The sequence below is a fragment of the Oryctolagus cuniculus genome, chromosome 9, assembly GCF_964237555.1.
Source record: "Oryctolagus cuniculus chromosome 9, mOryCun1.1, whole genome shotgun sequence".
Taxonomy (NCBI): Eukaryota; Metazoa; Chordata; class Mammalia; order Lagomorpha; family Leporidae; genus Oryctolagus; species Oryctolagus cuniculus.
The window spans coordinates 110739781-110756724 of record NC_091440.1 but is presented as its reverse complement, the minus strand read 5'-3'; the positions used below and the strand labels follow the sequence as shown (position 1 = coordinate 110756724).

At 48.9% G+C, this 16944-nt stretch overlaps 1 protein-coding gene across 4 annotated transcripts; it reads left to right on the top strand.

Annotated features, from left to right (window-relative positions):
* The first annotated feature begins 326 nt into the window (after nt 1–326).
* Nucleotides 327–16338, top strand: GSG1 (germ cell associated 1). Of its 4 annotated transcripts, none has more exons than XM_051850794.2 (6): nt 327–583; nt 10907–11225; nt 12446–12493; nt 13143–13295; nt 13912–14023; nt 15921–16338. In XM_051850794.2, the coding sequence occupies exons 1-6, from the start codon at nt 536–538 to the stop codon at nt 16261–16263; spliced, it is 1023 nt and encodes a 340-aa protein (XP_051706754.2). In that variant the 5' UTR covers nt 327–535; the 3' UTR covers nt 16264–16338. The 4 variants fall into 4 exon arrangements, with proteins under 4 accessions (XP_051706754.2, XP_008257827.2, XP_002712690.3 ...); XM_002712644.5 differs by having other exon boundaries at nt 330–583; nt 12446–12616; XM_070048460.1 differs by lacking the exon at nt 327–583 and adding an exon at nt 7241–7264 and having other exon boundaries at nt 12446–12616.
* The last annotated feature ends 606 nt before the right edge of the window (nt 16339–16944 follow it).

The window sequence follows — 16944 nt, the reverse complement described above, 5'->3', positions numbered from 1 at the left end:
GAGGGCTACTTGGTAAAATGCGGCTACTAGAAGACTATAAACTACAAATGTGGCCAACACTGAGTTTCCCTCTCATAGTACTGGTCCAGAACCTTACAACTCACTGTAGCCTGGTCTGCAGCAAGCAGCAGCTACCCCAGACCCTCAGAATTCACACTTAACTCCCCAAGCAATTCTCACACACAGCAAGAGAAGCACTGAGTTGGAGGGCCTGGGAAGATACCAGACCTTAGATGGATACCCAGCATGCCCAGGGTGGGCGTGGAGGTGAGAGAGGAGGCGGGGCCATAGCAGGGAGATCCTTGCCTGCCATTGTGACATCACAGAGTGGGCCCCTGGGTCACCCAGCCACACCTAAGCAGGTGTCCTGCCTGAGGGACATCCTTTCCATCCTCTCCAGCCCACCACCCACACCACCACATCCCTCTGCTGGCAAGAGGGGACTTGGCTCATCCTTACATCAGCACTCACTACCCAGCTGATCAAGATCCAGCAAGAACGCAACAGAACCTTGTTTGCCTCAGATCAACAGTGGATGACCAGTCCCTCTCAACTAACTCAAAATGTTTATCTCACCCAGGAGGTAGGTACAGATTCTGAGATCTCTTATGTGTGATACAGGTGATACTAATCCTTCACTATCATATATTTCACAGGCCCACAGCAGGGCACTTGGGACCACACAACAGGATTACGCAAAATGGAATGAAAATTTGTTACTCGAGCCCGATTTTTAATTGATAAGTCTGGCATGCCCATACCTTGGCCTATTGCTCTTTTGTCTCCCATTAAAATTTCTATTTCTTCTTCCTTTTTCTCTTCCTTCCTAAGGCTGCTGAAAACCCTACAGTTCTTCTTTTTGCCTTCCATCTGTCTGGTTCCAGTGGCCAAAATTCAGTGCTAGGACAAGGACGGAGATGGGGATCAGCCTAGGGAACTGAAAGGGCAAACACTGAGCTCTGTGCCAGAGAATGGGGAGGTCCTACTTGGAAGCCAGCTCAGCTCTATAACTTAGAGAGGACTGTACAACCTCGGGACCCAGAGATCCTTCAGGACACTCGAGGAGGCTCACGGCCAGCAGAGATGGCTCGGCTTGAGCTTGTGTTGGGCCCACATTCAGAAAGGACCAGCCTCCCTTTACACAGGGTGCTGCCAGCTTCCGCCTCGGAGAGCTACTTAACGGTGTTCGTTCTCAAAGCTCCTGCCCTTCTCAGGAGAGCATAAATGAAGCTTACAATTCAGGGAAGCCAGGAAACCCAAACACACAGACAGGAAGGAGAGGTGCCAGGCTGCGTGCCGTGGCGCAGTGGGGAGTTAGAGCAGCCAGGCCAGGCAGGACCAGAGCAAGAGGCACTTCGGGCAACAAGGGTGGGCTCTGCAGAGCAGCACCCCCCAGACCCCGCCAGAAGTACACAGACCATAATTAAGGCTGCCCTCAGAAGTGGATGTGCTGCTACAGAAAAAGCCAGTGGTGGCCTAGAGTCCATTTTATTGTTTTTACCATCGGTGTTCTGAGTGAAGCAGGGAATATGGGAGAGTCTGTTTGTTGACAGGCACCTGAAAAGTATAAAGTACAGGTACACATAATCCCTTCTGTGGCCTGGCCTGTAACCTGTGACTTTTGTTAAAGATGACGGGGCCTTGCCCGTGCTGGGCGGCAGGCTGGGACGGGGTCAGGTGCACAGCCTTGGGAGAGTTTTGAGTGCTGACGCCCGCCCGGCATTGCTAGGTTTGCGGCCTGGGGCAGGTCGAAGGCCCCGGACCTGAACTGTCCCCTGTGGAGTGGAGTGGAGCCGGCGTCTCTCCTTCCGGAGCTGTGTGTAAAGTCTGGCTCCCATTAGGACCACAACCCTTTCCCTCATTGACTCCTGAGGGCACATTTAACCCCTGGGGGGGTCGTGGGTAGAGAAGTGACCACAATTCAGAGGCGCTGAGGGCCCCGGGGGCCTGCAGCCCCACAAAGGAGGCAGCGGCGCGCCCTTCCTTCGTGAGAGGAGCCGGAGGAGAGGAAGGGCATGCCTTGGATTCCACAGCAACCGCCGGCCTGCTCCCGCGCGCCGCCCTCCCCCCCTGAGAAGGCCTCGGGTCCCGGTTCTCAGCGGACACGAGGAGGCCCACGGGAGCAGACGCGCCGCCGCCCCGCCACACCCGCTCCGAGGTCCAGAGCGCAGCCGCCGCTAGGGCGGGGCCTGACGCACAATGTAAACCACGCCCCTGCGCGGCGCCCTAGCAACGCGCTCCCGCTGCTAGGCAACCAGGGCCCGTAGTAAACCGAGGGTGGGGAGGGCGGTTACTCACCGCCAGGACAGGGCGGGGCGCAGGCAACGCGAGAGCGCGGCGAGGGCGCGAGCAGGGAAAGGACTATGAGGGGGGAGCTCACGGAAATGGGGATGGGAAGACCAGACCACGCCCGCCGGCGGCCGCACCCTGCCCCCCTCCCCCGCCCCGCGGTCCCCGAGAGCCCGCAAGCCCGAGCCCCGAGGGTGTCGTTCCCGGCGTGAGCGATTGCCCCACAGGATGTGCGAATATGGCGGGCCCGGTGATTCACTGCAGCTGCTGGGGCCTGGACGACGGACGGCTTCCCCTCCTGGAAGTGACTGCATTCGCAGAAGCGCTCCAACAATGCAGCAGCAGCGGAAAGGGAAAGGCGCGCGAGAGGCCCCGGGCTGACGCGAGTGCAAGTGTTCCAGCGCCCGCACCCACCTTAGAAAGACTGGGGTCGTTTTCCCTGAGCATTTGGAGTTCTGTGGATCCTTGACACTGATTACAGCTGAGAATAATTAATTATCTCAGAGCTGTGTCCTGTGGCCGTTGTAGACATTTTGGCCACCCAGCAAGAGTGTTTTGGTGGCAAACACTCTGCCCTTCCCTCCCGTGTGCTTGCCTTCACCCACCGGTGAAGGACTCCAGCATCGGCACTGGAGTGACATTTCAGACACATCTAGTGGGGCTCTGATGAGTAGGGAATCACCCAGCCAGCGAAACGACGAAACAGAGTTTCCAGTCTGGCCTTTGAGTGCTCTGTTTGTTCCCTGGTCTCTGTGAACTAGAGAGAATGCTTGCTCATTAAATCATTGCTGTTTTCTGGGATTTGCTCATTGAAAAGCAGGAATGTTTCCACAGGTGGGAGGAAATCTCTTGGCAGGGAATCGAGTGAAACTCGGGGCATCTGCGTAGAAAGGCGTAGGGTGTGTCTGGATCTACGGACACTGGTAGCCGCTCGGCTCTTGTGAGTGTGAGTCGGGAGGAATCATCTGGTCGCTGTTTGGACACACTGCTTCATTCACATCTTTACCTGGAGGCTCCCTAAGTGAACCCCTGAGGCTTATTTGTGTTGCGAACCTCTTTCATTCATTGGTGAGTATTAAAACAGTGCTAGGTCCTGAGGCTCAACCATGAGTAAAACACAGCTGCTACTCTATCCAGCAACTTAAAGTCACATGAGCATCCTAATACACAAGCCAGCCGTGTGATGATTCCCATGAGAGAGGTGCGTGCTGGAACAGGAGCAGAGAACTCACTGACAGTCAAAACGGTTACACTGGACTCCGGTCTTTCCTCTAGTAACAGAAAGGAGTTGATAAACATGGATCAGAAATCTGTCTCCAGGGTGAACAGAGGCATCATCGCCAGGGAAGGTCAATGAAACTTAAAGGAAGTGCCAGTGTGGATGATATAGAAAAAAAAAAAAATCTGGGGCTGGTGCTGTGGCATAGCAAGTATAGCAAGTAAAGCCACTGCCTGCAGTGCCGTCCGTCATCTCCTATGGGCGCCTGTTCGAGTCCCGGCTGCTCCACTTCTGATCCAGCTCTCTGCTATGGCCTGGGAAAGCAGTAGAGAATGGCCCAAGTCCTTGGGCCCCTGCACCCATGTGGGAGACTCAGAATAAGCTCCTGGCTCCTGGCTTCGGATTGGCCCAGTTCCTGCTGTTGCGGCCATCTGGGGCATGAACCAGCAGATGGAAGAATCTCTCTCTCTCTCTCTCTCTCTCTCTCTCTCTCTCTGCCTCTCTGTAACTCTGCCTTTCAAATAATAAACAAACTCAACCAAACACTGGGATCCTTACCCCCAGGCTGTGGCACTGAAGGAATGATGTTGTGCACAACCTGCTGACGCTCAGCATTACTGATCATTCGATCATTGGGATCCCCTCTAATCCACAGCGGACTCACAAAGCAATGCACTGAATCCCATTTACAAAGGACAGCTGGTGCCCAAGACCATTGTTTCACCTTGCAACTACCTAATAAATGTGGAGTTTTTTTCAAACACCCCCAGGAATAGTGACTGAGAACCTCAGTAAATCAGCTCAGTCCCACCTCTAGGTTTTGTGATGTCACAAATGGTGAGGTGCATACATATCCTTGTGGAAGGCACCCTGAAATGGGAACACACAAAAGTTAAATACTGTGTTGAGATGTGGAATCTTTGTGTCTGTACTGAGTCATGAGCTTCGGAGCCTAGCCTAATTATATTTATGTTGCATTGACTAGCAATTACTTTTTCTGAGAGAGGAAAGGGAAGAAAAAAAATATTAACATGCCCAAATTACAATGAAAGGAAGTGAGTGGGATGCTGGGCTCCGATTTTTGCGGCCAGGCAGAGAAACCCATGTTTTGTCACAAAGAGGAAATTGGACATTGTGGCACAGAGTCCTTGGAGAGGGGGTAGCACAAGACTAGTCGTGTGTAACAGCCGGGCCAGCACGCACACAAAACACACACCGCTTCCTTGGGAGGATCCAGGCTTTGTGGAGTCCTAAAATCAAATCTTTTTTTTTTTTTAAGAAAAATAAAATTACAAGTAGAAATTAGGTAGCAGGGTCTTGGAAGGGGCCCAACCAAGCGGGCAGCCACAAAGCTGGGGTTTCCTCCCACTCACTCTAAATCTACCTCTGGGCTTCCTCGTGCAACACATGAATGACTCCACCCTCCTATCCCCTTTTCCCTGGAGAAGGCAAACTTCAGGCTATTAAGGCACAAGGGGTGCGGTTTATGAGCAGAGGCAATAAAAACCAAAGACACAAGGCTGCCAAACCAGTGACTCAAGCGGGATATGAGAAGTGTCTGCAAGTATTTGAAGGGTGTAAGTGCAGAGGAGGAAAAAGGAGTGTTCAGGGGTCTGGGGTGGAGAGGGAATGAGGACACCATTCAGGACAGAAAAATGTGAGGAAAGCTCATCAGGAAGCCTTGGCTGCCCGTATTTTCTGATAGTGTGCTGTTGGATTTCCCATGGGAAGTATTTGAGGATCTCTGGAGTCACTGCAAAGTGGAACTGGCCACACAAAAATGTGCTACAGGAAGCAATCCTACAAGACGTGCCCCAGGGAGTGGCTGGATGCCCCCAGAGTTCACTGTGAGCGGTGAATTCCATCAGGCTGACACATGGGCTCCTGCACGGGTGTGCAGGGAGCAGGCCCGAGGAGGAAAAAGAGCAGTCCTACAGGGAGGAGGGGCCACCTCCACCCACATCTCCCTGATGTGGAAGGAAGCAGGAAGAGGAAAGAAGTGTGAGGGGATAGCACCACCCAGCGTTGTCCTGGCTCTGTGGAGCCAGGAAGCCCAGAGCCAATTCAACTGTAAAAGTGATCACAGAATTCCTGCTTGTTCTGTCAGACCGGATAAAGGGTCGTTTGGGTGAGACAGAAAACGTGCCTGGACATCCGTCCATGTTATCCACTTAGCTCGTTCACATCAATCTGAGACTATATTGGGTGACAAAAGCAGGATCCAAAGAGACTCACTTGGACAGACATGGACAAACATTGAAGTTAAAGGGAACCTGATTTTGATCCCTTAAACTAACTGCACAAATACAGTAAGGGAGAAACATGACTTCGTGGCTTACCTGGGAGAGATGGGAAAAGGCAGAGCAGGATTTAGAGGGTTGCATTAAAACTAAACCCCAATCAGTCAAACAGGTGTCATTTTCCATTAATTTCCTGGATGGATATTAAGAGCTTTTTAAAATGACCAATTCCTGGGACTCACCCCAGGACTACTGTGGAATCTCAGGGTGGGGTTCAAGAAATGGCATAGTCCCCCACATTCCAGAGATCTTTCTGATGCTTGGTCCTATTTGAGAGTGTCACTTTAAAATGAAGGAGGGGCCTTTGGGGGAATTCACAGTTATGACAAATAATCAGAATGGAATTTAGAAAGTGTTGAGAGCAGAGTGACAAGGACAAAGAGGAAGGAACTATCTGTCTCGGAAAAATTGAAACATCCTCAAAGAATGAGTGACATTTCATTCCAGTCTTGATGAGGCAAGCAATTCCCCAGGTAGGAGGAATGCAAGGCACTGGAGACAGAAGGAAAAGCTTCGACCAAGGTGTGGCAGATGAAGTCCACAGAGTGTTTAGGGAATCCCAAGCACTTGCAGAATGCCTCCCAAACTTGTCCTCCAATGGCTGTGTGCAATTTTGAAGACAGAAAGAACAACTTGTTCTTCTAACTGGTGGCAAGATGCTAATCAACTCGTTGACTTGCAGGATTACTTTTTAAAGTAAAAAATATTCTTTCCTTGCCTAACAGTTGGAAAAGAAATGGTATACGGCCATAGCAGTACTGACCCTGGCTGGTATTTATCTCCAACCCTACTCCATCCATGTCCTCATGCCCATCCCCAGCATTCCACCGCTCTCTCGCCTTCAGCATCTGGTGTGGAGCGTGGCACTTTCCATAATCCTAACAACACTAGCCAGAAGTCAGAGACCACCCATGGCCCAAGGAAGTTGTTTCTTATCACTGTGTTCCTGAGGACATTGCAGAGAACAGAGTGCCTTCAAAAGGGATGTAAAACCCTATTCAACAGCACTTTTAAAGAATTGGTGACCCCATAATAATTTCCATGTCTGCCCACAAAACCAAGCCCAATGCATTCCCACCAGTTACCTAAGGAATGGCAGTTAGGTAGAAACTAAACCACCAGATAACTTTTGAAAGACATGTCCCTCTGCAAAGGCAGGTCCCTATTTCTTCGTGCTTAATTCCAGATCCCCATTGGCAAGCTCTCTTGTGTAATCTCCCAGAACAGCTGGCCTGTGATTGCATTGTCAATTATTAAATGCCCATGTCTCCTGCAAGGCAGCATTTAATCATGAGGCAATCTAAAATATATGAGATAGAAGGGGAGGGCTGGGAAGGAGAGGGGGGAGGTGGGCAGGCAGCTTTCATTCTCGCCACATTTAACCAAAGGGACTGGGAGCATAGATGGCATCCTTTGGTCCCTCCAGACAAACCGCAAGACGCTGACCATGGCCAAGGTAACCAACCTCTTCTTCTTCTTGCTTAGCAGATACTTCCCACAGCTATTTTGCATGTGGTTCTTTTAAGAGGTGTGCCTATCCCACCCGTTTGTTGTCCTTACTAACCTTTGCTGATGCTGAATTTTTCTGTTAAAATATGTTAATGGAAGGATTCCGGATATATTGACACCTATGTACTCCCTGGTGATCTAAGCCCCTTGGGTGTTGGAGAAGCCACTTGGTTTTTTTTCTAGAGAGGCAAGAGTCACCTTTGCATGGCGTGTGTCACCTATGCAAAGATGAAGCTTTTCTGATGACTGCTAATTCTTCAGGATCTTTAAGGAAACCATCGCAAAATGAGATTTGTTCTTCCGACTCAAGAGCTACGTGGATCCTAGAGAGAAAGGGCACATTTTGGGGAAAGGAATGAAATATGTAATAATGGGCATGATACTCTAGGAGTTTAAGATAATTCTTGACAGGGTTTTGAGTGAGATTATCATCAGTTACCAAGATGGTGATTCTTGAGTATGGGTTCCTTTATGCCTGTCCTGCGTGGACACTCATTCTATAAAGTGCTTCTGTGAGCTTCAGTTTGTGCTCTGTTCCATCTTCCATTATTTCTCAAGTCTCCTCTTCCTTCAGGGAGGTGTCATGGTGGTGCCACAAAGTGGGATGTACTTTGGTGTGAGCTTCATTATTGCTTATTCTGAATAACCAAGAGGATAACTTCTAACTGTGTGTAACCTGAGATTGTGAACAGAGTTCCAGTTTGATGAGATGTGATAGTAAACTGATTTCCAAACCAAAGAAAATTGAAAATTGTTTCTTACAATGAACCCTATCAGGACATTCAGGATTGCCTAAATCCTTAATTCAGCTGTTATACAGAATGATTAGTGAGTATGCATTACCTGGAAGTCCGTTTCCTATTTGTACAATGGATACAAGAATATATTATGACTATAATAAATATTATTTTCATAAATAAAACATGAAAAGCATACTCTTTTTGGAAGACAGGGCAATTCATAACTCCATATCAAGCAATATAAGATCTTTCCTTCTCCCAGGTGCTGTGGGTTTTTTTCATCCTTAGCCAAGGTCAGTCCAAGCCTTGCAAGGACTGACTGACAATTCTTGGTTGATTTAATTTTTTGAGTACTTTTTAAAAAATCAAATTAGTAGTTGTATAACAAAAGCTATTTTATTGAATGTTTTGTCTGTTGACATATACATATGTATGTATATATATATGTGAACCTTATGTATTTCTGATCGCCACAAGTAATACATATTTTGTCTGTTGAATGAACTGAGTCCCTGTACATTATGAAGCACAAACTTATATCTCTATGATAATATTCTCTGTTAAATGTAAAAGCTGCTAAGCTGAGGGTAATGACAGAGGCAGATTTACAAGCCTGTCCACTTAGCAATGGTTTTATTCACATCTCTTAAGCTAAGCAGATTTAGGGCTGATTAATTCTGATACGAGGGATCCCCCAGAAATCTCTAGACAATTTAAGAAGCATCTGTCATCATCTAAGCGTGGGCTTCTCTGGGCAGGAAGTATGCGCCCAACAGCACAACCTGCTCCCAAACACCGAGTGTGAGGCCTATCAGATTGCTTTATTAATTCAAATCAAATTCAATTGCTCCAGGCCACCACCGAGCAAGCTGATCCATAGATGATCTTCCTCTTCTCTTAGGCTGAAGTTATAAAGAAAACAGGGGTTCTTTCTGTGGCCACACTATGTGTCCCCACTCTGAGTCAGGCACAGTTGCTGCCTTGAGAGCTCGACTCTGGGGACCTCCCTGTGTCTCTGTGGTCACAACCAGGCAGCCACCTCCCATCCGAGAGTCTGCAGTGTCAGTGGCAGTTGATGGAAGATGGCCCAGATCTCACCTCCCTTCGAGCTTAAAAGTGCCATCTCCTCTCCAGAGATACAGATACAGACAGAGGGATCTCCTTTCCACTGGTTCACTCCCCCAGTGGCCACGGCAGATAGGGATAGGCCAGGTCAAGGCTGGGCGTCTGGAACTCCATCCAAGTCTCCCATGTGGATGGCAGGGGCCCAAGTACTTGAGCCATCACCTGCTATTTCCCTGGATGTCCATTAGTAGGAAACGGGTATTGGAACTGGAAGTGGAGGCAGACGTGCCAAGTAGTTCTTCACCACTGCACCAAGCACGTGCCCACCCCATCTCCAGGGGTTTCAGTGGCCCTGCATGCCAGCTGGTTCACTGCCCCCTTAATCCTCCATGTCTTGTAGCTTCCATGTGCTCCCCAGGGCATGAGCACTGCCGAACATTTTTCCTCCTCTGAGGCAGAGAAGAGTTCATGCAGCAACTCACTTTGTTACAGTAACACAGACCTCAGCAAGTTAGTGCTACTGATTTTCAATGAAAACAAAGCCAAAAACAGCAACCACAAAGAGCATTTGGAGCACTCCCAACTCTTTTTCTAAGCTCTCTCTATAACAGCCTCAGTGGCATACGCACACTGAGCTTATTGTTATCTGATGCTCCTTCAGACCATCCTGAGTTTAATAATCAGTTTAGTATTGAGTGTCCAGTGTGCAAAACACTGTGCCAGCCACTGTGGAGAAGACAAAAATGAAAAAAAAAAATGACACATTTGCCTGATGGCACTTGTAAGTCTTAGAAGGGGGGGGGGGGCTAGGATGTAAGCACAAATAAGTGGGAAGACACCACCACCGAGGAGACAACAACCAAGCCTCAAAGTCCTTCCAAAGCCGACTTCCAGTGGAAGATGTAGCTCTTCCACAAAGGTACACAGGCACATCCTCCTAGGGTTTGCCAGCTGGGGGCCCCATACACACGATTTTCAGCTCTTAAGGCAGCACTAGAAGACTCAGATACATATCCAGTTCTGACTTTGCATGCCTCATTCTAAGAGCGGACTTCAAAAGGTTTGTGGAAAACGGAATGAGAAGGCACGTGTCGGGTGGGCACCTGGCACAGTCATTAGGACACCACCTGGGGTGTCCACATTTCACTTCACAGTGCCTGGCCTCAAGTCCCAGCTCTGCTTCAGATTCTAGCTTCTTGCTAATGTGCAAGATAGATATATTTATAGGAACTCCGAGAGAGAGAGAGAGAGATATCTGGCTCTCTTTGGCTCTCTATCTTAAATAAATAAGCAAACAAATCAATAGTGCAAAAAAAAAAAGTTTGAAACTCTTGCATAGTTTTCTCATGAACTTTTTGAAGACCCCCTCATAGGCATGCATTTCAATTTTTTTGCACCAAAATAAACTCGTGTTTTCATTCCATTTCCGTGAACTTTTTAAAGTATTCTCATAATTTGTCCTATCTGGTGGATCTGTTTCCCCCTACTTCTGTGTCTTGCTGTATATCTTGGCCAGAGTCCAGTCCCTGCCATTATCAGATCTATGCACATCACTGCTCCTTTTCTGTAGAAACCCTACAAGGTGCAGATCATCTGATGGGGCCGGCTCCAGGCCACTCCCAGAGCGGAGTGCCTGGGAAGCTCTCAGAGGCTGACTGTGCCTGTGGGTGTGGGGGGATATGGCTCAGGCTGGGGGAGCCACGGGAAGGGGCCCACGTGTGTCTGAGGAGGCTCTGTCTTCGGGCACTCATCTCCCCTCCCCTCCCCTTGTGTCTGTGTTACAGATGGAACTCCCGCAGGGCTCCTCTGGCCAACGGACACGCCTATCTGCCGTCCTCAGCCTGCTATCACTCAGCCTCTCCACAACATCCCTGCTCAGCAGCTACTGGTTTGTGGGCACACAGAAGGTGCCCAAGCCCGTGTGCGGGAAAGGTCTGGCAACCGAGTGCTTTGACGTGCCGGTGCCCGTGGATGGCGGCATCCCCAACGCATCATCCCAGGAGGTGGTGCAATACAGCTGGGAGGCTGGGGATGACCGGTTCACCTTCCTTACCTTCCGCAGTGGCATGTGGCTATCCTGTGAGGAAATCATGGAAGAACCAGGTAGCCCCATCTCCCCAGCTGCCCGGTATTTTTTAGGGGGGACAAGGGATCTTCCTTTGCAGGCAAGCCAATCAGTTAAGACCGTTTAAGGCTGAGGCAGCAGTGGGAGTATAGAGCCCCCAACCTAGCACCTGAGTGAGTCCCTTCTCCTTGGGTTTTCCCTTTTAATAAGGTCAAAAGTCCTGTTGTTCACCTCCTCTCTCTTTAGTAGCCTCGCTGGTTTAAAAATAGCACGTTTGTAATAGCATTAACCTTGGGCGTTGCTTCCAGACCTTTCACATTACGAGAATTTCTGTCCTCGTAAGCTAGAATTGCTGTCTAAAACAAAACAGAAAGGGAGGAGTATTGTAGGGGAGGCTCCAGCTCTGTGACCTTCTGTAGGTAACTTCATTTTTATGGGCCTTGGTTTTCTCAGTTGGTAGCAGAAAGGATCGCCGGAGATCATCTTTTAAAGTCTCTTCCTCCCCCTCACCTCCAAAAAGGACCTTCTCATTTTAAAAATTATTGTTAGAATTTTTAAAATCTTAAAAGTCTGGAGTCCCCTAGAGGGTAACTGAGGGGGCACCCTTGGGAAAGCTGATGACTAACCCTCCCAGGTCCCTTGCCACCCGGTGGGATCCAGCGCGCAGGCACCGAGTCCATGTGTGTTATCGAGATGCAGTCCTCAGGCGGGCAGATGGGGCTGGGGACACCGTCTGCCTGCTCAGAGCAAAGGCCACCCTGTGGCCTGGGAAGAGAGCACCTGGTGGTGAATTTTTCCTAATCAAGAGTCATGTGCAATTTGAGATCTGCTACTTCTGATTTACACTGAGGGAAACAAAGAGATGGACAGGGAATTAAAACGTACGTGCACTTGCATTTATATTCTTTATTGAGCCACCTAAGCCTGCTCCACTCCAATCCTGGAAACACTTTGCTACCATTTGGTGTGGTGAGCCCTTTCAAACATGAGCAATACAGACATTCACCCATGGAGGCGCTCGCCAGGAAACATCTTCATAATCAGAAATGGAGGAGAAATTGATCTTGGATGACTATAGCCTGTGCCTGTCAGCCATCCATATGTTCCTCCCTGCTTCCAGAAAGAGACATTTATTACCCACCTGCTCTGTAGGCAGGAGGTGTTTTTCTGGAGACTGCCCTGGATGGGGGTTGAGGAAGGCTTTGGTTCCACCCACCCAAGGCAGCACCTCCACAAAGTTGTACCTTGTATGTTTCAGGGGAGAGGTGCCGAAGTTTCCTTGAACTCACACCACCAACCGAGAGAGGTGAGAAAGGACTACTGGAATTTGCCGCGTTGCAAGGCCCATGTCACTCCGCTCTCCGATTTGGAGGGAAGCGGTTGATGGAGAAGCCCTTCCTCCCCCACCTCCCCCTGGGGCTCATGGCAAGTATGTGTTTGTTCATTTACCACTGAGTGGGGCCTCTCTGGATCTTACCTGCGCTGTGAGCTCCTGCTCTTCTCTTCTTCTGAGTCCCATGGTGGGGACACCCATTCATCCTCCAGCCGGCTTTCATGCACGCAACACAGGAGTGCAGGGAGAAGTAAAGTTCACATCAAGAATCACCAACCCCTCCAACCTCTCTTGTTGCCAAGTAACCATGGAAGCAGCTTAGACTTTTCTTTTCCTGTAAAATAAAGGGAAGGAGAAGAGAGTCAACATGATTGTCCCCAAGTGAAATAGGGAACAAGAGAGACAAAGAGGTGACTTAGCAGTTACGTCCCTGAAGGATTTGTGGAACCTCAGCAGTTTCTGCTCAGACCTCCCTAGCCATGTCTACAGCCCATCACCACCCCGTCCACTCTCCCCTTGGCGGACACTATCGGGCTCTTGGTTTCTGTGGGACTCCTATGCTCACATTTGTCCAGTATTTCTCGTCAAGGTGAGGTAGCCTTCTTTCTCCCGTTTCTTACAGAGATCCTCTGGTTATCACTGGGAGCCCAGATCACCTACATCGGACTTCAATTCATCAGCTTCCTCTTGCTACTAACAGACTTGCTCCTCACTGGGAACCCTGGCCGTGGGCTCAAGCTGAGCGCCTTTGCTGCCATTTCGTCTGTTTTGTCAGGTGAGTGGCTGCCCAGCCATCTCTGAAGCACTGGCTGGAGGGCTTGAGTCTCCATGCATCCTGGAAGAGAGGAAGGAAAAGCCCAAAGTGGTACGAAGCTGGCAGTAGGAGATGCATTACAGACATCTTTAGTTTCAACTGAAATTACAAGTGAAACTGTATATTGGATCATTCCGGGCTATAGTGACTCGCCTCAGAGTTCCTTTATTGGCAGGCTTTCTCAGTACGTAAAATCTGCCATTTGGTTCATTTTCCAGTTGTGTTACATACACAGCTTTTCAAGCCTGCCTCTGCTGGATGAAGTGAGAGGAGTATGTAAGAGGAAGACGAAAGGATAGGAAGAAGTCAAAGGGAGCCCCAGTTCTGGGTGCAGCATTGACTTAAATGCTGTCCCACAGCTCTCAGCCTCAAGTCTGGGGTAAGCTACTGTAGAGATGTGCATTCAAGGAGAAGCTGCCATGGTAGCTCAATCTCCCAGGAAATGCGGTGGTGGAAGAAGAATGGGTGCCCCAACACAGGCTGAGTAAAACTGAGGCCCTCACTCTAAAATCAGGCTCACAGGAGATGGTGGTGGGAGCCTTTCTCTAAGGGCTCTACTTGCCTCTTCCCTCTGTAGGCCTTCTAGGGATGGTAGCCCATATGATGTACTCACAAGTCTTCCAAGCAACTGCCAACCTGGGTCCAGAAGACTGGAGACCACATACTTGGAATTATGGCTGGGCCTTCTAGTAAGTGTTTCTCATTCATTTCCCAAACCTCTTCAGCCCCCGCCCCAGCCGCCCTTCATTAGATCTCCTAGCCTCAGCTAGATGCTTGCTCCTATGTCCTCCTGTCTTTTCTTCATCCCAGAAGCCTATCAACCAGACCCAGGCTTGGATCTCTGGGACACGGAGTTCCCTTTCCTGCATGCTCAGAGGTACAGAGAAGATTCCTCTGGTTGGTTTCATGAGGCTGTTTTGTCCAGTGTTTCTGCTTGCCAGCTGTGGCAATTGTCTGTGAACAATGAGTCTGATTTTGTACTGTTTATGGAAATGGTATTCTGTCCTTTTTTATGATTCAAGGTATTGGAGGGCAGAGAATGGAGAATTAGCTTTGAGATTTGTACTGAGTTCTGTCAATGCCATTGAATTGATCATAAGCTGAATTCTCAGCTATCCATTATAAACTCCCTGAAGCCAAGAGCAACTTCTTGCTCCTATCTCCATTCTTGTTCTACCAAACTGACAAAAATAAAACTCCCAGACCATAGTCATTCTCTAACCCGTCAAAACAAAGAGGTCAGTCATTACAGATTTCTCTTAGAGAGGATCAACAAGCATGACAAAACAAGCACTCAAGCTAAAAAATTCCTTTATTTAAAAGCTTCCTACTTTCTCCCTTGGGGAGCACGCACCGCAAAGCTGCCAGTTTGGACTTGCATTAGCTATCTGGTGTGAATCCTGCAGACAGTAACAGCCCTGAAAAAACACAGTGCTGGGCAGGATGAAAGCCTCAATATGGCCGTTATGAGATCCTAGCCCCTTCCTCCTTCCTCCATGGTATAGAATGTTAATTGATTCAAGAGTCTTTAGCCTACTCTACCAACAATCACATTAGTTTCTTTTTCCAGGCCCACCGTGTCTCACCTTTGTCCATCTTCAAGCCATTCTTGGCATTAAAACTGTAGGGCTCAGAAGCATCCCAGCCTGCATCTACTTTGTTTAACAAATAGGAACACACAGTCCCCACATGTAGCCTGGCTTTGACCATCACTTGGCCTCATGGAATCCCTCCCTAACCTCACGAAATTTCCTGTTTCCTAATCTTCCCAGAATCATGGGGCAATTTAGGGCTTTTACTTTCCAAGTTTGCAGGAATGTGTTTGATATAGTTCCCTCGTGTCTGTTTTCCTTTCTTGAATCCACCCAGTTTCTCTTAATCTCCAGTTTCTCTTCTATCCATCATGAACTTCCTTAAGCCAAGAACCACATTGTTCTCATAATAAGCAAATTCCATTTGTGCAAGCAAAATACCGCCCATTTGTAGTAAATACTTTGCTCAGTGACTCTCAGAGGCTCCAGTCTGGGGAACCTAAGACTTGCTAAGTTCAAAACAACGGAAGATGCAAGAGAGGAATGGTTCTGACTGGCCATCTGAGGAACCAAAGGGAAATTTTTGGCAGTAGGTATTGGGATGATAGAGGAAGGGAGGAAAAGGGATAAAGAGGGAGGGAGTGCATTAGGCTATGTCCCCTGCATATGGCTGAGCTGTAGGCCTGTAGAATCTTAGAGATTTTTACAGAAGTAACTGTAGCTTAGGAAATACACTCACACACACAGACACACACACAATAGGCACACCAGGTATAAAATAGCGCGATGCTGACAAGTTACCAATTCAGTGGAAACAAACCCATTTAATTCTCCGTGTCTGGTTTTAGTTCTACATCAGTTGTCTTTCAGAACATTGAGAAATGCCCAAAGATGGACCCAATTAAGTGCTCTTGCTCACAGCTTACCTGAAACGTGGGAGAAGGCAGAACACGCAGATCATCCCTAAATTGCTTCGAGGCTCAGCCTAGCCCACCACAGGAGGCGATCATGGCTTGTTTCTTACTGTCCAATTTTTTTCTTCATTTGTCCCTAGCATGGCCTGGGTCTCCTTCACCTGCTGCATGGCATCAGCTGTCACCACCTTCAACACCTACACCAGGATGGTGCTGGAGTTCAAGTGCCGGCACAGTAAGAGCTTCAAAGAAAACCCAGGGTGCCTACCGCACCACCACCAGTGTTTCCTTCAGCAGCTGTCACGTGCAGCCCACCCGGGAGGGCCCTTGCCCAGCTACCACCAGTACCCCAATCAGCCGCCCCACTCGGTCTCTGAAGGAGTTGACTTCTATTCAGCGCTACAAAACAAGGGGTTTCAACAAGGGACCAGCCAGGAGCTAAAAGAAGCGACTGGGGCCGCTGTAGAGGAAGAACAGTGTTAGGTACTAAGTGGATTTGGAGAGCTGGCTGAGCCCTACCTTCCATGTTGTTTCTCATCAACATCTGCTTAAGCCAAAGTTTGTCTCTTGAGCATCATTTTTAGAGGCTAAGAATACCAGGGGCTCTTCAGGTCCAAGTCCAAAGGGGTGCCTGGGTGCCATTGCTCCCATTCCTTCTATGGCTCTGTCTAGTTCTACCCATTTCCAATATCTCATGCACCCCAAATTCCTTTCTTCCCTTTACTGCTTGTGTGCCAGGCTCTGGTCTCTGCAATGGATAAAAAGAGGAGTAAAATACAGCTCCTGTCCGTAAGGGTCTTATCAATCCAGCTATTGGTCTGGGAACCAGAGAAATGGAGGTGAGTGAAGCAATAGTTGTTTGTGGCTCCATTTTCCATGATGAACTTGAATTTTTCTGGAAGTCACACACTGGCAAAGCACACTGCTGAGTGCTTTGGTGTGTGAGACAGATGTCCTCCATCTGCCTGTCATAGTGTCCTGTGTCCAAAGCAGGTACCAATAACTGTTATTAAATAGGATCCTGGAAACCATCTGAAGAGTAGTGTAACATGAGGTTCTTCCAGCCTTGTCACAGGGTCAGGTTCATTTCCAGAAATGGCTCACGAGGGTTACTCAGATGGGACTGTGGAGGATCACACAGGGGCTTCTCCAGTGAACGAGGCT